We start from the raw sequence: 23,781 nt of genomic DNA on the forward strand, positions 1-23,781 counted from the left end.
TCAACATGTTGAAGAGGCTATTCCAGGAGCTATGAGGGAACAGGATGCAACCAACTGCAGATTTTGGTGCACATTGGAACAAATGATGCCTGTTGTCTGGGCTCTGAGATCATTCTTGGCTCATTCCAGCGACTGGCAATGAAGGTTGAGAAGACTAGCCTTGTGCATGGAGTTTTAACAAAGCTCACAATTTGCAGCATTGTCCCCAGAATTGATCATGGCCTTTGGTTCTGAGTTGAGTGGAAGGATTGATCCACTGGAAAGTTCTGTGACAAACTAGGCTGCAACTTCCTGGATTTGTGTCATACAGTTGAGAACTGTAAATGGGTCAGTTGTGCACTAGACATCAGATGCTGCTACTCAGGTAGCTGACTGTGTGTAGAGTGCACACAAAGGTTTTTTAGATTAGGCAATTCTCCATCCAGTCTGGATGAGGACAGCTGTGGTAAACCAAAAAGCATCAGTGAAAGATCCAAAGAAATGCCTCGCACAGGTGAGAGTATTAAAATCCTTATGGTAAACTGCTGAAGCATTCTCAACAAAGTGCCAGAGTGTGAAGTGCTCATGAAAAGTAATGAAGCTCACATAATACTAGGTACAAAAAGCTGGTTGAAATCTGAAATTGATAGCAGTGTTGTTTTGGGGAGAAATTTAAGTGTATATTGAAAGGATAAGCAAATGGGAAATGGAGGTGATGTATTTGTTGCAGTAGACGAAAAACCTCAAATCTACCAGCATAAAAATTGAAGCTGCATTTGAGATTGTTTGAGCAAGGCTTAGTATGAGGGGTGTGCATAAAATGCTAATTGGCTCCTTCTATTGTACACAAGACTCATCTCATGATGCAACCAAAAACTTTAGAAAAAGCCCCAGTTCACCTGTACCTAAGTTCCCCAATCATTCTATAATCATCAGCATAGACATTAATCATCCAACAATCAATTGTAAAATTACATTTTTCTTAGTAGTGGGCGTGATAAAACACCTGTGAAAGTTTACTAAATGCCTTCCCTGAAAACTACCTAGAACAGATAGTTAGGAACCTCACTCATGATTGAAATATATTGGATCAAATAGACCTGACCTCTTTGAGGATGTCCACATCAAAACTGGTATCAGTGACTGTGGCACAGTTGTGGCAACAATGATTGCCAGAGTACAAAGGACAACTAAAACAGGCAGAAAGATATAAGTTCAGTAAACTAGATAAAAAAATCAGTAAAGTGTCATATCTGAATGAGGAACTTGAAACTTTCAGCATAGGGCAGGAGCATGTAGAGGAACTCTGGCTCAGGTTTAAAAGAATAATTGACCATGCACTGGGTAGACATGTACCCAGTAGAACAGTTCATAATGGGAGGGAAGCTCAATGTTATACTGTCACTGTAAAGAAATTTCTAAAGATGCAGAGATTACAGCATAATAGTTGTAAAACAAAGTGTAGAGCTATAGATAGAGAGATACTGAAAGAAACATGTTTGGCTGCCAAGATAGCAATGCATAATGCCTTCAATGACTACTGTAACAGTACATTGTCAAGTGATCTTTTACAGAATCCAAAGAAATTCTGGTCATATGTAAACGCTGTTCGTGGTGCCAAAGTTAGTATCCAGTCCCTACTGAATGAGACAGGACTGAAATTGAGTGTAGCAGGAGAACTGCCTCAATTTAATCCTTGCACCTCTGAAAAGATGAATGAAATAAGTATTAGTGTCAGTATTGTTGAGAAACGGCTAAAATCATTAAAACTGTTGGAATCCCTGTCAAAATCTATACTGAATTTTTGGCTGAGCTAGCCCTTCTTCTTACTGTAATCTATCATGGATGCCTCAGATAAAAATATATGCCCAGTTCTTGGAAAAAGGCACAGGTCATACCCTTCTACAGTAAGGGTAGTAGTAGAGGTCCACAAAACTGCCATCCAGTATCCTTGACATTGATTTGTTGTAGAATTTTAGAACATATTTTGAGCTCAAACACAATAAGGTATTGTGAACAGGATGACCTGCACAATTCTAAGTGGCATGGATTCCAAAAACATCAATTGAGTGAAATCCAACTCATGTTTGTCTCACATGACACACTGAAAGCTTTGGCTCAGGGTAGATGTAGAATTTCTTGATTTCCGTAAAGCATTTGATTCACTATCACACCTATGGAATCATCACATAGGGTCAGTCATGGGTAAAGCAGATGGTAGATTTTGGTTTATTGGTAGAATACTGGGACTGTGCAATCAATCTACAAAGGCATTTGTTTACAAATCACTCAGCAATCAGTTCTAGAATATTGCTCAAGTGTGTGGGACCCATACCATGTAGGACTAGCAGGGGATATTGAATGTATACACAGAAGGGCAGCATGAATGGTCACAAGTTTGTTTAAACCTTGGAAGAGTGTCACAGAGATACTGAAGGAATTGAACTGTAAGACTCTTGAAGGTAAACATAAACTATCCCGAGAAAGTCTATTAACAATGTTTCAAGAACGAGCTTTAAATGATTACTCTAGGAATATACTTAGTATTGCTCACATAGGGATTGTGAAGATAAGATTAGAGTAATTACTGCATTCACAGATACATTTAAACAATCATTCTTCCTGCACTGCATACATGAATGGAACAGGAAGAAACCGAAATAACTGGTACAATGAGTTGTACCTTCTGCCATCCACATCATGGTGGTTTGCAGAGTATAGATGTAGATGAAGGTGTATATGTATACCTTGGGATGGTACACCTCCTCATTCTGGAACCAGCACTTAAAGACACAAGGCTATCTGGGCTGACCTTCTCAGGATGTTCTGTGACACGTTTAAAAGCAATCATTCCTTTTGGCAGACCATCATAATGGCCATGTTATACAAAGACTATATGTGCACTGTTGCCTTTGTTATCAAATCAGTCAACTGCTACTTCACCTTATTCCATAACATAACATCATCTGTAGTCATGTGTTGACCTGCCACATAAATACTTTTTTACCCTGGTAACATTAGTTTTTCACAGTCCTACTACATATACACCTCCTGTACTTTAAACTCATTTGTGTCAAAGGTACGACATGAAGATATCCGAATGCGTGAAAAGGATTTTACATTTCGACCACAACGAAGAGAATTTCGCCGACAGGGAGAATACTCTTATGCAAACCCTGTCCCTCCTGACATGCGTTCTGTTGCACTGGAAGATCTAAGCCCTGTTCCAATAGACTGGAAAATGCTCACTTCAGTAAGGCCACGTTCAAAGGTTGATGAAGAACTATTTTCCAGGTAAGTTATCAAAACTAATTATATAAGTCATAATTATGTAAGTCAAACAATACATTTCTATGTGCTGCAATACTGTGACACATTAAAACTTGTAAATAATTAAGGAGTGAAGGTCCTAAAGGTCATTTCCAAGAAAACTGCTGTGGTGCTGTTCATAAGGAAGTGTATCCAGGGCATATACTGGAATCTCAAGCTCTTCACCAAAACTCTACTAGTAGAGGGAGTAGTGGAGTATCTAGCAGCAATCCTGGATGTGAAACTATGTTGGACCTCAGATATAAAGAATATATGTTCCCAAATGAAAGGTGCTCTTATGTGCACTGAAAGGGCCTGTAGTAAAAACTTGGTTCTAAATCTCAGAAGCATATATTGGATATACACAACTCTAATAAGACCTATGATAGGTTATGGCACTATAGCATGATGAAATAAAGTAAAACTGATGGCAACTTCGAAGGTGTTGGCAAGGCCCAGAAATTCGCTGCTTAGCCGTAACAGGTGGAATTAGCAGCACAGCCACTACTGGGATGGAGAGAATGTTGGACTTGCCTCCCATTGCACCTTTGGGTTACAATGGATGCACCACCATGGGCATAAAGGTTAAAAGCTGAAAACAACTGGAATCCTTTAGGAAATCCAGAATCCCAAATGTGGTACTTATAGGAGTCATCGAGGAATGCCGGCTGACTACACAACAATGACCATCTGCTTCAGTAAACATCTCAGGGTAATATTTGGAAGTACAAAGCAGCGGAAGAACAAACCTCTATACTGCTCAGGAGGTATAGTCTGGTCTACTGATGGATTGAAAAAAGACAGAGGTGGTGGGGGGGAGGATATATGGGGTACAGCCTAGACTAGAAACCACAGTCTCTCTAGGGAATTCAGCCATGGTATTCCAGCTGGAAATATCGCTATCAGAGAGTGTGTGGAGGAGAATCTGTGTTGGTGCTACAAGGACCATGGCATCTGTGTTCATTCAGCCAGCCAAGCAGCTCTGAAATCTCTATCAGTCTTTGCAATAAGAGCAAAGATTGTTGCTGAATGCCATGAAGCCACTGTAAGGCTAGGTTGAAGCTGCTGTGTGTTCCTAGTCACTCGGAAATCAGCAACAATGAACAAGCTGACAGGCTAGTGAGGACAGGTGCAATGACTCCATCTGTTGGACTGTAAACTTTTCTGACTGCCACTAAAGCAATGGTAAGGACAAAACTATATGGCTGGATTAGGAGGCACTGTGCAGAATATTTGACTTACGATCCAAAAATAGAAGCATTGTAAGCTAATGACACTGAAGTGATGTTTCAAGATAAATTCTGCTATCCTTGGTTTGCACAGGGAGACAAATTAAACTCATGGTAAGACTGATGGCTGCCCATGGAGACTTCAAAAAATCAATTAGAAATGATGGGTGTAGAGAAAGAAGCCCATAATTGTAGACTATTTAGTTTGGGGTGGGGGTGGGGGGGGTTAAAAGCACACCACATTTAATCTTCCATTGTGAAGCATTGGAGGCCAAAGGGCACCAAATATTCGGGTCATTACTTCCTGAAGAAATTGTGTCTAATAAATTCAGATTCTTTATTAGCCATTGAACATATGTCACAGAATTGGCTTTAAATTGATGGCATGATACAATAGAAATCATTATATTACTTACTTTTTTTTCACATTACACATACAGAACTAGTAAAAGGCCTCCTTGATCCCCTTCTTGCTGCTTCCAATGAGTAGGCTGTATGCTGACACCGGGTTTCACTCTCTCCCTTCCTTTTATTCATAACAACACAAACCGAGCACTACTCTGTACGAACACTCATCACAGTCATCCACAAAACAAACACACACTTAGCACTCCATAGCAGATCAAAGGAAGGCAGTGGGAAACCATGTCTACTTGGAATTTATCATGAGCAGTGGTGCAGGATTTGTGTATCTGATCCCTACACTCACATCATGAGTATGGTACTACATCATTCATTCAAAAGGCCTCCTGGTACTCTTTAAAGGTACTGGATGGCTTCAGTAGAATTATGGGGAGAGAAACCACAGAATAAATGCAGTTGCAGTGTGGGCAACACTAAGCTAAGACCACTGTTGTTTTGTCTCCATGCCTAAATCAGCCAATCAATCAAGGTAACAACTCACAAAATAGTGGCAGCATTGATTCATTGACACACTCACAGAAAAGAAAGAAAGCTTCAATAGCTGTGTGTGTGTGTGTGTGTGTGTGTGTGTGTGTGTGTGTGTGTGTGTGTGTGTGTGTTTGCGCCGCGTGCACCTGTAACTCAAAAATGGATTTGTCCAAAAGCTAACGAAGTTTTCTTTGTGAAACATTACCATCACTCCTTAATTATTTACATTCTGCCAGAATTTCTCATACCATATGTAAACATTAAAATAAGTTTACTCGTACAGACTTCCAAATGGCATCAGGTGACAAAATGAGTGTGGGAGAAGATGTCATGAGTATCAATTTCCCAATAAGAGAATGCTAGATATAACCATCAGACACTAATTAATTCATACTGCGGCATAAGAAATAAATATGCATGCTCAGTCATATTTTACAGATTACTTTTAGATTAAAGTAACTTAGATTAGATTAATACTAGTTCCATGGATCATGAATACGATATTTCGTAATGATGTGGAACGAGTCAAATTTTCCAATACATGACATAATTAAGTTAATTTAACAACATACTTAAGTTAATCTAACAACTTTTTTATTTTTTGTGTTTTTTTATTTTTTATTTTTTATAATTTTTGTTGTTTTTTTCTTCTTTTTTTTCTTAATTTATATCTAAATATTCCTCTATGGAGTAGAAGGAGTTGTCATTCAGAAATTCTTTTAATTTCTTCTTAAATACTTGTTGGTTATCTGTCAGACTTTTGATACTATTTGGTAAGTGACCAAAGACTTTAGTGGCAGTATAATTCACCCTTTTCTGTGCCAAAGTTAGATTTAATCTTGAATAGTGAAGATCATCCTTTCTCCTAGTATTGTAGTTATGCGCACTGCTATTACTTTTGAATTGGGTTTGGTTGTTAATAACAAATTTCATAAGAGAGTATATATACTGAGAAGCTACTGTGAATATCCCTAGATCCTTAAATAAATGTCTGCAGGATGATCTTGGGTGGACTCCAGCTATTATTCTGATTACATGCTTTTGTGCAATAAATACTTTATTCCTCAGTGATGAATTACCCCAAAATATGATGCCATATGAAAGCAATGAGTGAAAATAGGCATAGTAAACTAATTTACTAAGATGTTTATCACCAAAATTTGCAATGACCCTTATTGCATAAGTAGCTGAACTCAAACGTTTCAGTAGATCATCAATGTGTTTCTTCCAATTTAATCTCTCATCAATGGACACACCTAAAAATTTGGAATATTCTACCTTAGCTATATGCTTCTGATTAAGGTCTATATTTATTAATGGCATCATACCATTCACTGTACGGAACTGTATGTACTGTGTCTTATCAAAATTCAGTGAGAGTCTGTTTACAAGGAACCATTAGTAATTTTGTGAAAGACGGTATTGACAATTTCATCAGTTAATTCTTGTTTGTCAGGTGTGATTACTATACTTGTATCATCAGCAAAGAGAACTAACTTTGCCTCTTCATGAATATAGAATGATAAGTCATTAATATATATTAAGAACAACAAAGGACCCAAGACTGACCCTTGTGGAACCCCATTCTTGATAGTTCCCCAGTTTGAGGAATGTGCTGATCTTTGCATATTATGAGAACTGCTTATTTCAACTTCCTGCACTCATCCAGTTAGGTATGAATTGAACCATTTGTGCACTGTCCCACTCATGCCACAATACTTGAGCTTGTCTAGCAGAATTTCATGATTTACACAATCAAAAGCCTTTGAGAGATCACAAAAAATCCCAATGGGTGGTGTTCCATTATTCAGATCATTCAAAATTTGATTGGTGAAAGCATATATGGCATTTTCTGTTGAAAAACCTTTCTGGAAACCAAACTGACATTTTGTTAGTACTTCATTTTTACAGATATGTGAAGCTACTCTTGAATACATTACTTTCTCAAAAATTTTGGATAAAGCTGTTAGAAGGGAGATTGGATGGTAATTGTTGACATCAGATCTATCCCCCTTTTTATGCAAAGGTATAACAATAGCATATTTCAGTCTATCAGGGAAAATGCCCTGTTCCAGAGAGCTATTACACAGTGGGTGAGATTTCAATTGTATCAAATTGCATAGGTATGGCCTCTTCCATTAACAGCCTAGCATCTTCTATTTCCGGGTCACTACTCTTTCTTGCTGTCAGATACATTTCCCGTTTCCGGTTACAAGATATTTTTATACCCTTAATAAGCCATGATTTGTTACAAGGTTTCTTACGAGTATATTTAACTATTTTCTTGGGGAAGCAGTTTTCAAATGCATTTACAAAAATGTCATGAAATAAATTGTATTTTAAATTGGCATCAGGTTCACAGTACACCTCATCCCAGTCTAACTGCTGTAGGCTTTCCCTGAAATTTGCAATTGTTAAATCGTTGACTGAACATACTACTTTGGAGGACTGTTTAGTATTGCTGAATGGAGCTATGTCATATATTGTAACTAGCTGTGCACCATGATCAGCAAGACCATTCTCAACAGGCTGGTCTTGGTCTATAAAGAAGTTATCTATCAGTGAGCTGCTATCCTTTACCACCCGAGTAGGAAAATCAATAACGGGTGTCAAATTGAAAGAACCGAGTAATACTTCAAGGTCATTTTTCCTATTACCCTCTTTCAGAGAATCTACATTGAAGTCCCCACAAATAATAATTTGCTTCCCCCTGTCTGACAGATAGCACAATAAGGAGTCCAAATTTTTCAGAAATAGATGAAAATTTCCTGATAGGGACCTATATACAGTTACAATTATAAATGTGCCTTTATTAACAAAGAGATAGAGGGGCTGGCCAGTACTTACCTCAGCTCAGTACAGCCGATAGATACACATAAAACAGAACTGAAAACTTACATTCCTAGCTTTCGGAACTTTGTTCCTTCATCAGGGAGGAGAGAGGGGAAAAAAGGGAAGAAGGGAAAGTGGATTCAGTTACTCACAACCCAGGTTATGAAGCAACAGGGAAAGGTAAACAGGGAGGGTAGCAAGGATGGAGGCATGGTTGTCAGAGAGAAGCCAAAGATATTCTACTGTGCCAGCTTCAAACCAAAGAGGATGCATACAGAAGTAAAGAGGTATATAGTATAAAGATAAACACAACTATGTAGGATGAAAAGATGCGTGAATGGCTAAAGAGGAAAGGGAAAGAGGAGAAGACTGAAGAGTGAATGGGAGTGAGGTTGTTTAACGTAGGTTCAGTCCAGGGGGATGGCGGGATGAAAGGATGTGTTGGAGTGCAAGTTCCCATCTCCGCAGTTCAGAGGGACTGGTGTTGGGTGGGAGAAGCCAAATGGCACATACGGTGTAGCAGGTTCCTAGGTCCCTAGAATTATGCTGGAGGGCATGCTCCGCTACTGGGTATTGGGCATCTCCTAGGCGGACAGTTCGTCTGTGTCCGTTCATGCGCTCAGCCAGTTTGGTTGTTGTCATGCCGATGTAAAAGGCTGTGCAGTGCAGGCATGTCAGTTGATAAATGACATGTGTAGTTTCACACGTAGCCCTGCCTTGAATTGTGTATGTTTTACCAGTAGCGGGGCTGGAGTAGGTGGTTGTGGGGGGATGCATGGGGCAGGTTTTGCAGCGGGGTCGGTTACAGGGGTAGGAACCACTGGGTAGAGAAGGTAGTCTGGGAATATTGTAGGGTTTAACAAGGATGTTACGGAGGTTAGGGGGGTGACGAAAGGCAACTCTGGGTGGTGTGGGGAGAATTTTGTCAAGGGATGATCTCATTTCAGGGGTTGACTTGAGAAAGTCATATCCCTGGCGGAGTAATTTGTTGATGTTTTCGAGGCCAGGATAATATTGGGTGACAAGGGGGATGCTTCTGTGTGGTCTGGGGGTAGGAACATTGTTGTTGGACGGGGAGGAATGTATTGCTCGGGAAATCTGTTTGTGGACAAGGTCTGCAGGATAGTTGCGGGAGAGGAAAGCACTGGTCAGGTTATTGGTGTAGTTGTTGAGGGATTCGTTACTGGAGCAGATACGTTTGCCACGAATACCTAGGCTGTAGGGAAGGGAGCGTTTGATGTGGAAAGGATGGCAGCTATCAAAGTGAAGGTACTGTTGTTTGTTTGTGGGTTTGATATGGACAGAGGTGTGGATGTGAGCTTCAACAAGATGAAGGTCAACATCCAGGAAGGTGGCTTGGGTTTTGGAGAAGGACCAGGTGAAATTCAGATTTGAAAAGGAGTTGAGGTTATGGAGGAAATTAAGGAGTGTTTCTTCACCATGAGTCCAGACCACAAAGATGTCATCTATAAACCTATACCAGGCCAGGGGAAGCAGCTGTTGGGTCTTCAGGAAAGCCTCCTCCATGCGGCCCATGAAGAGGTTGGCATAGGAGGGAGCCATCCTGGTTCCCATGGCCGTTCCCCTGATTTGTTTGTAGGTCTGGCCTTCAAAAGTGAAGTAATTATGTGTGAGGATGAAGCTGGTAAGTGTGATAAGGAATGAGGTTTTTGGAAGATCTTCGGGTGGGCGTTGGGAGAGGTAGTGCTCAAGGGCAGAGAGACCATGGGTATGTGGGATGTTTGTGTAAAGGGATGTAGCATCTATGGTGACAAGAAAGGTTTCAGGTGGGAGAGGAGTGGGAATGGATTTGAGGCGTTCTAGGAAGTGGTTTGTGTCTTTGATGTAGGATGGGAGTCTGCGGGTGATAGGTTGTAGGTGCTGGTCTACCAGAGCTGAGATACGTTCGGTTGGGGATTTGAAGCCTGCTACAATGGGACGGCCAGGATGGTTCTCTTTGTGGATTTTGGGTAATAGGTAGAAGGTAGGGGTACGTGGCTCAGGTGGAGTGAGCAAGTCTATGGAAGCCGATGTGAGGCCTTGTGAGGGACCTTGGATTTTTAGGATTTTTTGCAGCTCAGTCTGGATGGAGGGAATGGGATTCTGGGTAACAGCTTTGTAGGTTGAGGTGTCGGAGAGTTGACGCTGTCCTTCTGCCACATACTCCACACGGTCAAGTACCACAGTTGTGGAGCCTTTATCCGCCGGGAGGATGACAATAGAGCAGTCTATTTTCAGCTCCTTAATGGCACGGGATTCAGCTGGGGTGATGTTGGGGGTTGTCGGCATGTTCTTCAAGAAGGACTGGGAGGCAACACTGGATGTGAGGAATTCCTGAAATGTCTGCAAGGGATGGTTTTGGGGGAGGGGAGGAGGATCCCTTTGAGAAGGCAGTCGGAACTGTTCTAGACAGGGTTCAACACTGGGTCTAGTACTTGGGGGCTGTGTTTGGGTAGTGAAGTGATATTTCCAGTTGAGGTTCCGGGTGAATGAGAGGAGATCTTTAACCAGGGCAGTGTGGTTGAATTTAGGTGTGGGGCTAAAGGTTAAGCCTTTTGATAGAACAGATGTCTCTGGAGGAGAGAGGGATCTGGATGAGAGGTTTAGGACTGAATTGGGACTGGTGATATGTGGCATTTGACTGTGGTTATAGTTGAGATTTGGTCTGTGTGGGGTATGTGCTGGGATGGGGAGATTGAGTAGGGTGGCTAGACTAGGTTTGTTGGCTATGAGGGGGGTTTGTTGAAGGTTCTGTTGTGGTTGGTGTTTGTGAGGGATAGGGAGAGGGACCCCACTTCTTAGGTGTTGCACTAGCACTGTGGATAGTTTTTTCAGGTGGTGTGTGGCATGGAACTCAAGTTTGCAGCTGGCTTCTAGGATGATGTTCCTCAGTGTGTTCTCCAAGCAAGGGTTTGAGAGGTGGAGGACTTTGAAGAGAGATAGGAGCTGTTGGGAGTGGTGGTTACATGAAGTAGTGTAGAGATTCAGGACAAGTTGGGTAAGGGCTAAGGATTGAAGGTTCTGGAAGTCCAGGAGAGACTGGTGGAAGGAGGAATTGCACCCGGAGATGGGAACTTTTAAGGTAAGCCCTTTAGGGGTAATTCCAAAGGTTAAGCAGGACTGGAGGAAAAGTATGTGGGATTGCAGTTTGGCTACGTTGAATGCATGTTTCCGGAATGAATGTAAATAATGTGGTATAGGATTAGGGTACATAGTGGGTAAATGTTGGGTAGGGAAATTAAATAACTAAAGTTGAAATAGTAATCATAAGAAGGAGTAAAACACGGAGGGAAGGACGAGAAGGAAAGAAATTGTGTTGGTAATGGTAATGTTCAATACCAAAGGAAGACCACTAAATAAGAAAAATACGAAAAATACGGAAAAAGTTGAGCAGACCAAGCTAGTATGTCCAGATCAGGGGGAAAAGAACACACGTAGCTCAAAAACAGAGATAGCGAGTGGCGAAAAAAGATCGCGCGTGCTGCAAAAGCGATCGCGCGTGCCGCAAAAACGATCGCGCGAAAAACGATCGCGCGTGCCGAAAAAAAAGATCGCGCGTGCCGCAAAAAAGATCGCGGGTGGGGCAGAAATGTCCCAAAAAATTTTTCTTGTGGCAGAGAAAGATAGCCAATGGCACAAAAATATCGCCAGCAACAAGAAATCGACGGAAATGGATGATACTGGTAGGTGTGGAAGAGATTGTTGGCAGTGATTGTTGGCTGGGAAACAGCGAATAACGAACGTTAAAACTATGGAATGTTGAATAAACAAATCAATAAATAAAAAAGAGAAGAGGACTATAAACGGAACAAGATAATAGGAGGAAGATGAAACTAGCACAGTTGGTGACGAAAATATTTATTTATGTATATATAAAACACTGAAGAAGAGAAAGTGTTAAGATGACAGACGTAAGTGATAGCTAACAAAAGGGTCAAAACAATGAAGGATGTGGACCATATAGGTGATCTAAATGATTAATGGAAAATCTCATATAAGATGTGAAACAAATACTAACAAAGAGATAGAGGGGCTGGCCAGTACTTACCTCAGCTCAGTACAGCCGATAGATACACATAAAACAGAACTGAAAACTTACATTCCTAGCTTTCGGAACTTTGTTCCTTCATCAGGGAGGAGAGAGGGGAAAAAAGGGAAGAAGGGAAAGTGGATTCAGTTACTCACAACCCAGGTTATGAAGCAACAGGGAAAGGTAAACAGGGAGGGTAGCAAGGATGGAGGCATGGTTGTCAGAGAGAAGCCAAAGATATTCTACTGTGCCAGCTTCAAACCAAAGAGGATGCATACAGAAGTAAAGAGGTATATAGTATAAAGATAAACACAACTATGTAGGATGAAAAGATGCGTGAATGGCTAAAGAGGAAAGGGAAAGAGGAGAAGACTGAAGAGTGAATGGGAGTGAGGTTGTTTAACGTAGGTTCAGTCCAGGGGGATGGCGGGATGAAAGGATGTGTTGGAGTGCAAGTTCCCATCTCCGCAGTTCAGAGGGACTGGTGTTGGGTGGGAGAAGCCAAATGGCACATACGGTGTAGCAGGTTCCTAGGTCCCTAGAATTATGCTGGAGGGCATGCTCCGCTACTGGGTATTGGGCATCTCCTAGGCGGACAGTTCGTCTGTGTCCGTTCATGCGCTCAGCCAGTTTGGTTGTTGTCATGCCGATGTAAAAGGCTGTGCAGTGCAGGCATGTCAGTTGATAAATGACATGTGTAGTTTCACACGTAGCCCTGCCTTGAATTGTGTATGTTTTACCAGTAGCGGGGCTGGAGTAGGTGGTTGTGGGGGGATGCATGGGGCAGGTTTTGCAGCGGGGTCGGTTACAGGGGTAGGAACCACTGGGTAGAGAAGGTAGTCTGGGAATATTGTAGGGTTTAACAAGGATGTTACGGAGGTTAGGGGGGTGACGAAAGGCAACTCTGGGTGGTGTGGGGAGAATTTTGTCAAGGGATGATCTCATTTCAGGGGTTGACTTGAGAAAGTCATATCCCTGGCGGAGTAATTTGTTGATGTTTTCGAGGCCAGGATAATATTGGGTGACAAGGGGGATGCTTCTGTGTGGTCTGGGGGTAGGAACATTGTTGTTGGACGGGGAGGAATGTATTGCTCGGGAAATCTGTTTGTGGACAAGGTCTGCAGGATAGTTGCGGGAGAGGAAAGCACTGGTCAGGTTATTGGTGTAGTTGTTGAGGGATTCGTTACTGGAGCAGATACGTTTGCCACGAATACCTAGGCTGTAGGGAAGGGAGCGTTTGATGTGGAAAGGATGGCAGCTATCAAAGTGAAGGTACTGTTGTTTGTTTGTGGGTTTGATATGGACAGAGGTGTGGATGTGAGCTTCAACAAGATGAAGGTCAACATCCAGGAAGGTGGCTTGGGTTTTGGAGAAGGACCAGGTGAAATTCAGATTTGAAAAGGAGTTGAGGTTATGGAGGAAATTAAGGAGTGTTTCTTCACCATGAGTCCAGACCACAAAGATGTCATCTATAAACCTATACCAGGCCAGGGGAAGCAGCTGTTGGGTCTTCAGGAAAGCCTCCTCCATGCGGCCCATGAAGAGGTTGGCATAGGAGGGAGCCATCCTGGTTCCCATGGCCGTTCCCCTGATTTGTTTGTAGGTCTGGCCTTCAAAAGTGAAGTAATTATGTGTGAGGATGAAGCTGGTAAGTGTGATAAGGAATGAGGTTTTTGGAAGATCTTCGGGTGGGCGTTGGGAGAGGTAGTGCTCAAGGGCAGAGAGACCATGGGTATGTGGGATGTTTGTGTAAAGGGATGTAGCATCTATGGTGACAAGAAAGGTTTCAGGTGGGAGAGGAGTGGGAATGGATTTGAGGCGTTCTAGGAAGTGGTTTGTGTCTTTGATGTAGGATGGGAGTCTGCGGGTGATAGGTTGTAGGTGCTGGTCTACCAGAGCTGAGATACGTTCGGTTGGGGATTTGAAGCCTGCTACAATGGGACGGCCAGGATGGTTCTCTTTGTGGATTTTGGGTAATAGGTAGAAGGTAGGGGTACGTGGCTCAGGTGGAGTGAGCAAGTCTATGGAAGCCGATGTGAGGCCTTGTGAGGGACCTTGGATTTTTAGGATTTTTTGCAGCTCAGTCTGGATGGAGGGAATGGGATTCTGGGTAACAGCTTTGTAGGTTGAGGTGTCGGAGAGTTGACGCTGTCCTTCTGCCACATACTCCACACGGTCAAGTACCACAGTTGTGGAGCCTTTATCCGCCGGGAGGATGACAATAGAGCAGTCTATTTTCAGCTCCTTAATGGCACGGGATTCAGCTGGGGTGATGTTGGGGGTTGTCGGCATGTTCTTCAAGAAGGACTGGGAGGCAACACTGGATGTGAGGAATTCCTGAAATGTCTGCAAGGGATGGTTTTGGGGGAGGGGAGGAGGATCCCTTTGAGAAGGCAGTCGGAACTGTTCTAGACAGGGTTCAACACTGGGTCTAGTACTTGGGGGCTGTGTTTGGGTAGTGAAGTGATATTTCCAGTTGAGGTTCCGGGTGAATGAGAGGAGATCTTTAACCAGGGCAGTGTGGTTGAATTTAGGTGTGGGGCTAAAGGTTAAGCCTTTTGATAGAACAGATGTCTCTGGAGGAGAGAGGGATCTGGATGAGAGGTTTAGGACTGAATTGGGACTGGTGATATGTGGCATTTGACTGTGGTTATAGTTGAGATTTGGTCTGTGTGGGGTATGTGCTGGGATGGGGAGATTGAGTAGGGTGGCTAGACTAGGTTTGTTGGCTATGAGGGGGGTTTGTTGAAGGTTCTGTTGTGGTTGGTGTTTGTGAGGGATAGGGAGAGGGACCCCACTTCTTAGGTGTTGCACTAGCACTGTGGATAGTTTTTTCAGGTGGTGTGTGGCATGGAACTCAAGTTTGCAGCTGGCTTCTAGGATGATGTTCCTCAGTGTGTTCTCCAAGCAAGGGTTTGAGAGGTGGAGGACTTTGAAGAGAGATAGGAGCTGTTGGGAGTGGTGGTTACATGAAGTAGTGTAGAGATTCAGGACAAGTTGGGTAAGGGCTAAGGATTGAAGGTTCTGGAAGTCCAGGAGAGACTGGTGGAAGGAGGAATTGCACCCGGAGATGGGAACTTTTAAGGTAAGCCCTTTAGGGGTAATTCCAAAGGTTAAGCAGGACTGGAGGAAAAGTATGTGGGATTGCAGTTTGGCTACGTTGAATGCATGTTTCCGGAATGAATGTAAATAATGTGGTATAGGATTAGGGTACATAGTGGGTAAATGTTGGGTAGGGAAATTAAATAACTAAAGTTGAAATAGTAATCATAAGAAGGAGTAAAACACGGAGGGAAGGACGAGAAGGAAAGAAATTGTGTTGGTAATGGTAATGTTCAATACCAAAGGAAGACCACTAAATAAGAAAAATACGAAAAATACGGAAAAAGTTGAGCAGACCAAGCTAGTATGTCCAGATCAGGGGGAAAAGAACACACGTAGCTCAAAAACAGAGATAGCGAGTGGCGAAAAAAGATCGCGCGTGCTGCAAAAGCGATCGCGCGTGCCGCAAAAACGATCGCGCGAAAAACGATCGCGCGTGCCGAAAAAAAAGATCGCGCGTGCCGCAAAAAAGATCGCGGGTGGGGCAGAAATGTCCCAAAAAATTTTTCTTGTGGCAGAGAAAGATAGCCAATGGCACAAAACATTCCATAGTTTTAACGTTCGTTATTCGCTGTTTCCCAGCCAACAATCACTGCCAACAATCTCTTCCACACCTACCAGTATCATCCATTTCCGTCGATTTCTTGTTGCTGGCGATATTTTTGTGCCATTGGCTATCTTTCTCTGCCACAAGAAAAATTTTTTGGGACATTTCTGCCCCACCCGCGATCTTTTTTGCGGCACGCGCGATCTTTTTTTTCGGCACGCGCGATCGTTTTTCGCGCGATCGTTTTTGCGGCACGCGCGATCGCTTTTGCAGCACGCGCGATCTTTTTTCGCCACTCGCTATCTCTGTTTTTGAGCTACGTGTGTTCTTTTCCCCCTGATCTGGACATACTAGCTTGGTCTGCTCAACTTTTTCCGTATTTTTCGTATTTTTCTTATTTAGTGGTCTTCCTTTGGTATTGAACATTACCATTACCAACACAATTTCTTTCCTTCTCGTCCTTCCCTCCGTGTTTTACTCCTTCTTATGATTACTATTTCAACTTTAGTTATTTAATTTCCCTACCCAACATTTACCCACTATGTACCCTAATCCTATACCACATTATTTACATTCATTCCGGAAACATGCATTCAACGTAGCCAAACTGCAATCCCACATACTTTTCCTCCAGTCCTGCTTAACCTTTGGAATTACCCCTAAAGGGCTTACCTTAAAAGTTCCCATCTCCGGGTGCAATTCCTCCTTCCACCAGTCTCTCCTGGACTTCCAGAACCTTCAATCCTTAGCCCTTACCCAACTTGTCCTGAATCTCTACACTACTTCATGTAACCACCACTCCCAACAGCTCCTATCTCTCTTCAAAGTCCTCCACCTCTCAAACCCTTGCTTGGAGAACACACTGAGGAACATCATCCTAGAAGCCAGCTGCAAACTTGAGTTCCATGCCACACACCACCTGAAAAAACTATCCACAGTGCTAGTGCAACACCTAAGAAGTGGGGTCCCTCTCCCTATCCCTCACAAACACCAACCACAACAGAACCTTCAACAAACCCCCCTCATAGCCAACAAACCTAGTCTAGCCACCCTACTCAATCTCCCCATCCCAGCACATACCCCACACAGACCAAATCTCAACTATAACCACAGTCAAATGCCACATATCACCAGTCCCAATTCAGTCCTAAACCTCTCATCCAGATCCCTCTCTCCTCCAGAGACATCTGTTCTATCAAAAGGCTTAACCTTTAGCCCCACACCTAAATTCAACCACACTGCCCTGGTTAAAGATCTCCTCTCATTCACCCGGAACCTCAACTGGAAATATCACTTCACTACCCAAACACAGCCCCCAAGTACTAGACCCAGTGTTGAACCCTGTCTAGAACAGTTCCGACTGCCTTCTCAAAGGGATCCTCCTCCCCTCCCCCAAAACCATCCCTTGCAGACATTTCAGGAATTCCTCACATCCAGTGTTGCCTCCCAGTCCTTCTTGAAGAACATGCCGACAACCCCCAACATCACCCCAGCTGAATCCCGTGCCATTAAGGAGCTGAAAATAGACTGCTCTATTGTCATCCTCCCGGCGGATAAAGGCTCCACAACTGTGGTACTTGACCGTGTGGAGTATGTGGCAGAAGGACAGCGTCAACTCTCCGACACCTCAACCTACAAAGCTGTTACCCAGAATCCCATTCCCTCCATCCAGACTGAGCTGCAAAAAATCCTAAAAATCCAAGGTCCCTCACAAGGCCTCACATCGGCTTCCATAGACTTGCTCACTCCACCTGAGCCACGTACCCCTACCTTCTACCTATTACCCAAAATCCACAAAGAGAACCATCCTGGCCGTCCCATTGTAGCAGGCTTCAAATCCCCAACCGAACGTATCTCAGCTCTGGTAGACCAGCACCTACAACCTATCACCCGCAGACTCCCATCCTACATCAAAGACACAAACCACTTCCTAGAACGCCTCAAATCCATTCCCACTCCTCTCCCACCTGAAACCTTTCTTGTCACCATAGATGCTACATCCCTTTACACAAACATCCCACATACCCATGGTCTCTCTGCCCTTGAGCACTACCTCTCCCAACGCCCACCCGAAGATCTTCCAAAAACCTCATTCCTTATCACACTTACCAGCTTCATCCTCACACATAATTACTTCACTTTTGAAGGCCAGACCTACAAACAAATCAGGGGAACGGCCATGGGAACCAGGATGGCTCCCTCCTATGCCAACCTCTTCATGGGCCGCATGGAGGAGGCTTTCCTGAAGACCCAACAGCTGCTTCCCCTGGCCTGGTATAGGTTTATAGATGACATCTTTGTGGTCTGGACTCATGGTGAAGAAACACTCCTTAATTTCCTCCATAACCTCAACTCCTTTTCAAATCTGAATTTCACCTGGTCCTTCTCCAAAACCCAAGCCACCTTCCTGGATATTGACCTTCATCTTGTTGAAGCTCACATCCACACCTCTGTCCATATCAAACCCACAAACAAACAACAGTACCTTCACTTTGATAGCTGCCATCCTTTCCACATCAAACGCTCCCTTCCCTACAGCCTAGGTATTCGTGGCAAACGTATCTGCTCCAGTAACGAATCCCTCAACAACTACACCAATAACCTGACCAGTGCTTTCCTCTCCCGCAACTATCCTGCAGACCTTGTCCACAAACAGATTTCCCGAGCAATACATTCCTCCCCGTCCAACAACAATGTTCCTACCCCCAGACCACACAGAAGCATCCCCCTTGTCACCCAATATTATCCTGGCCTCGAAAACATCAACAAATTACTCCGCCAGGGATATGACTTTCTCAAGTCAACCCCTGAAATGAGATCATCCCTTGACAAAATTCTCCCCACACCACCCAGAGTTGCCTTTCGTCACCCCCCTAACCTCCGTAACATCCTTGTTAAACCCTACAATATTCCCAGACTACCTTCTCTACCCAGTGGTTCCTACCCCTGTAACCGACCCCGCTGCAAAACCTGCCCCATGCATCCCCCCACAACCACCTACTCCAGCCCCGCTACTGGTAAAACATACACAATTCAAGGCAGGGCTACGTGTGAAACTACACATGTCATTTATCAACTGACATGCCTGCACTGCACAGCCTTTTACATCGGCATGACAACAACCAAACTGGCTGAGCGCATGAACGGACACAGACGAACTGTCCGCCTAGGAGATGCCCAATACCCAGTAGCGGAGCATGCCCTCCAGCATAATTCTAGGGACCTAGGAACCTGCTACACCGTATGTGCCATTTGGCTTCTCCCACCCAACACCAGTCCCTCTGAACTGCGGAGATGGGAACTTGCACTCCAACACATCCTTTCATCCCGCCATCCCCCTGGACTGAACCTACGTTAAACAACCTCACTCCCATTCACTCTTCAGTCTTCTCCTCTTTCCCTTTCCTCTTTAGCCATTCACGCATCTTTTCATCCTACATAGTTGTGTTTATCTTTATACTATATACCTCTTTACTTCTGTATGCATCCTCTTTGGTTTGAAGCTGGCACAGTAGAATATCTTTGGCTTCTCTCTGACAACCATGCCTCCATCCTTGCTACCCTCCCTGTTTACCTTTCCCTGTTGCTTCATAACCTGGGTTGTGAGTAACTGAATCCACTTTCCCTTCTTCCCTTTTTTCCCCTCTCTCCTCCCTGATGAAGGAACAAAGTTCCGAAAGCTAGGAATGTAAGTTTTCAGTTCTGTTTTATGTGTATCTATCGGCTGTACTGAGCTGAGGTAAGTACTGGCCAGCCCCTCTATCTCTTTGTTAGTATTTGTTTCACATCTTATATGAGATTTTCCATTAATCATTTAAATGTGCCTTTATTTAATTTAAGCTCACAGGCACATGCTTCTATATGTTTCTCTACACAAAACTTTCTTGTTTCTATACTTGTTGCACAATGATAACTTTTGACATATATGGCAACTCCTCCTTTCTCCATATTTTCTCTCATCACATGTGCAGAGAGCTTATATCCACTTACATTTACCTTATCCATATCAGTAACAATGTGATGCTCAGACAGGCATAGTATATCTATTTCATCCTCAGCTTTTAAATCTTCTAAACAAACCAGAAGCTCATCTATTTTATTCTTTAAACTCCCAATATTTTGATGAAATATACTTACATAATTTTTAATTATACTTTTATGAGAACCTTTCCTTATTCTAACATTTGCAGTACTCTCCTGTCTGAGTTTCTCATTGTGCTTAGGCCTAGTTCCTATACGAGTGGTCACATGGTGTTCAGAGAGGCAGATTATGTCAACTGGGTTGGGTGACTTTAATTCATCAATGCAATTGCCTAGGACTGAGATACAACTTGGTGGAGATAAAATTTCTGGTGATTGGTGTAAATTTATAATTGACAGCTGTGATTGGTGATCCAATGTGCTACAATTGTGCTGTTTAATTTCTTTCCTAAACTGAAGATTTTGTTTCAATCCTGACCTCTCGTAGAACTTGACGTCTTTCTGTCTTACCTATCCTAAAAAAGATGCTGCTCCAACACCTGTAACCACTGGTATTTTACCATTCATGGCAGTGCCTCCCCCCCTTAAATTTCCTGCTATTACCCCAGCCAGTTTCCCCTTCCCTTTCCTGTTGAGATGTAGGCCATGCCTGGTATAGTCCCACCTACTGAGAGAATCAACAGGAACCACACCAATATGAGCCCCCGCACCCGACCCAAGCTGCCGTTCCAACTCTAAATTATGTGTGCAGTTTAAACGCTCTGATTCTTCATGGTGCCTCTGAACTACAGACAAATGCTACTTGCAGTCTTATGATTACATGTTCTAATTAATCAGTTTTTTTTTGTGTTGATCAAAATCAATGCCTACTGTGACAAACATACAGAATTCTGAAAGCTCTGACTTACTGATGGCAAATATGATCCTTAGCCTGACTGCAATGAAACTCTGCCCTTCTGGTAGCATAATCCATTATTATGATTTGCCCAACTTGAGAGTCAATTTGCCTTCGCCCTTGTCACCTCAAAGGAAACTAAATATGGTGGTATGGTACCTGCACTTAAAGAGCAAATGGTTATAGAAGTACGAGACATCCTAGCTCCATCACCAAGCACTAAAAAATATACCTCTATCAAGAATGAACTTATTGCAGTCAGAAGCCAAGCAACTTGAAAAATTAATCTTCACTGAAGATTTCAGTGACCATACACCATCTCAACTACTTCGTCATCTCTATACACTCACAGGCAACGCTATTAACAGTGATATTCTGCAGACTATAAGGCTGTTATGCTTGCCTGTTGGAGCACAGAAAATGCTCACAGTTTGCACTGAAGGTCTTGATGCTTTCATTCACACTGCTAACCAAATAGTTGAGACATATCCAAGAAAAGGCATTGCAACTGTCTCCACCAGAACAGAGACTTCTCTGGAAGCACTGCAAACACAAGTAACTGAATTATTTAAGCAATACTTGGACCTACAAATATGCCACTTGACGTGCATCATGATGGCAGTGCTCTTCCAGCAGAAACAGGTGTTTGACCTTTGGGGAGAATATTTGCTGACACTATGTCAACCATGTGCCAAAGTGATTACAGGTGATTCACGTTACATTAGTGGAAATCAGTAAAAAGGCAGGGATCCTATGAAAGTATTAGTACATTATCTGTAGTATAATGTATTGGATTTATTATTAAAGTAGTAGATACATATAAGATATAAACAATCATGATGGAATTATATAGTTACTTTCACAACATGTGTAACAAAATAAGGTGTTTGCATTTCCTGGATGGAAATTGGTATAAAGGCACTCACTATCGTGTTGTGCTATTGAATTGTTAGTACTTTGTCCAACCTCTGTTTTTCCTAATTATCTCAAAAATTCTCTTCGGCATTGATTTTGTTAGCATTTGTAGTTCTTGCAGTGGAACTGTCACCCACTATCATGTATCACAACTTTCGTCTCACATACAGCCTCAAATTACCTTCCATTGCAATAAACATGGCTTGCAAGTATTCCCCAATTGTCTTCCTTGGGTTTCATATCTTGGCTATGTGCAAGCCAGGGCAAGACATCATATCTTTATCTTCAAATCAGTTTTTCTTGTAGCAAAAACATGCACAGGTGCATTATCTTGTTGAAACTTTAGACTTTCATTCCCTAGGCCCTCATACACTATAATCAATTCTGTCTCTAGCATCTCAGTTTACGTGTTAGAGCTCATTGTAGTGTTCAGTTGAGCAATGCATGACTTTAACACTTCCACTCCCAAGATTTCTGTCCATTCTTACCTGCTGCTCTGTTGTCAGATCATGCCAGGAACACTGAAATCCATCCAGTCCATTTAAATTGAACATCTTCTCATCACTGAAGATCACTTTATCACAATCTTAAGTCCATGACAAATATTTTTCAGCAAACTTCAGTCTAGCCTATTTATGTTTGGATATTACAACAGGTTTGTGCAGTAATTTTTTGAATACAGGATGTTTGTCATTTGACAAAATTTGTCATACACCTCTGGCAGTCCATGACAAATGTAAATCAACAACAAGCTGAGAAGAATAATAGTTCGTGGCCCTCACTTTGTGTAAAGGGAACCATTTTGATGTCTCAAATAATTTTCTATTTAGCTCATATTTTACGTTATGTCCACATCATGTGCCCAAACTAACAAAATTATCAGTCACTATACGTGAACAGTTCAACTTCTTGTCACACACATCCATGCCCGAGGCAGGATTCGAACCTGCGACTGTAGCAGCAGCGCGGTTCCAGACTGAGAGAGTCCCATTTCCTTGTACACAACAATTTTTCCTTTTTCATCTTATGATAAATGTTTTCTGTGTGGCATTGTCACAATTATGATTTATGTACACAACACACACTGTCACTAATGGTGTCTGTTTCCTATCTGCAATAAACACACACACACACACACACACACACACACACACACACACACCACACTGCCTTTGTACTGAATTCCACCCTTTACCACCTGATGTCAAATGTGATACCGTTTGTCAGCACACTGGATCTCATACTATTTCATATACACTGTGCACAACTATTCCAGCCAACAATGTTAATTTTCCTACAAATATCCATGCCTTTATACTGATTTCTGCTACTGTGCAACAACCTGCTTTGTCGATTGCCTGAAGTCACCTGTCCATTGTATACACCAGTAATGGTAGGACATTCAGTGGTACATGATCATTCCAGGACCACCAGTTCATGCATGATCTCATCATATGCATCCCGAAAAACTAAAGATCAGAAATCAAGAGTTCTCTTTCATGTTAGTACAAGGGATATTGCCCTTTAAGTAGTAGCTGGGCCTCTTCACTCCTTATTGTCCCTGAGAAGTATAACAGGTGACACCCTTGTGGTGACAATTATCACCTTAATACCAGAATGATACCTAATCATTAGCTTGTGCAACATAATGAAGACTTTGATAAAAAATTATTTAACTGGACAGATAAAAAAATCTACTCACCAAGTGGCAGCAGAACACACACATAAAAGACTGTTGTGATTGACAAGCTTTTGGAGCCAGTGGCTCCTTCTTCAGGCAGATGGGGTGAAGGGGAAGGAAGAAGAGTGAAGGAAAAGGACTGGAGAGGTCTAGGAAAAGGGGTAGATTTTGGGAAAGTCACCCAGAACTGTGGGTCGGGGGGACTTACCATAAGAGATCAGAAGGACAGAAGGAAAGGCTGATTGTTGGGGACTGCATCAGATGAGATTTGAAAACCTGAGAGCTTAAAGATGGAAGACGGGGTAATATGCAAGACAGAGATTACTACTAAAACATCGTGCATGAGTTGATAAGGGTGAGAGGCTAGATGGAAAAGACAATGAAAGATGT

At 42.7% G+C, this 23,781-nt stretch overlaps 1 protein-coding gene across 1 annotated transcript in view; it reads left to right on the plus strand.

Moving 5' to 3' along the window:
- The window catches only part of LOC126473858 (uncharacterized), a 142,894-nt gene that overhangs the window by 110,139 nt on the left and 8,974 nt on the right, over window positions 1–23,781 (plus strand). Inside the window, exon 5 of the mRNA XM_050101186.1 lies at window positions 3,059–3,273. Within this exon, the coding sequence (XP_049957143.1) occupies window positions 3,059–3,273 (215 nt within the window). The remainder of the gene's footprint in view (window positions 1–3,058; window positions 3,274–23,781) is intronic.

The sequence above is a fragment of the Schistocerca serialis genome, chromosome 4, assembly GCF_023864345.2.
Source record: "Schistocerca serialis cubense isolate TAMUIC-IGC-003099 chromosome 4, iqSchSeri2.2, whole genome shotgun sequence".
Taxonomy (NCBI): Eukaryota; Metazoa; Arthropoda; class Insecta; order Orthoptera; family Acrididae; genus Schistocerca; species Schistocerca serialis.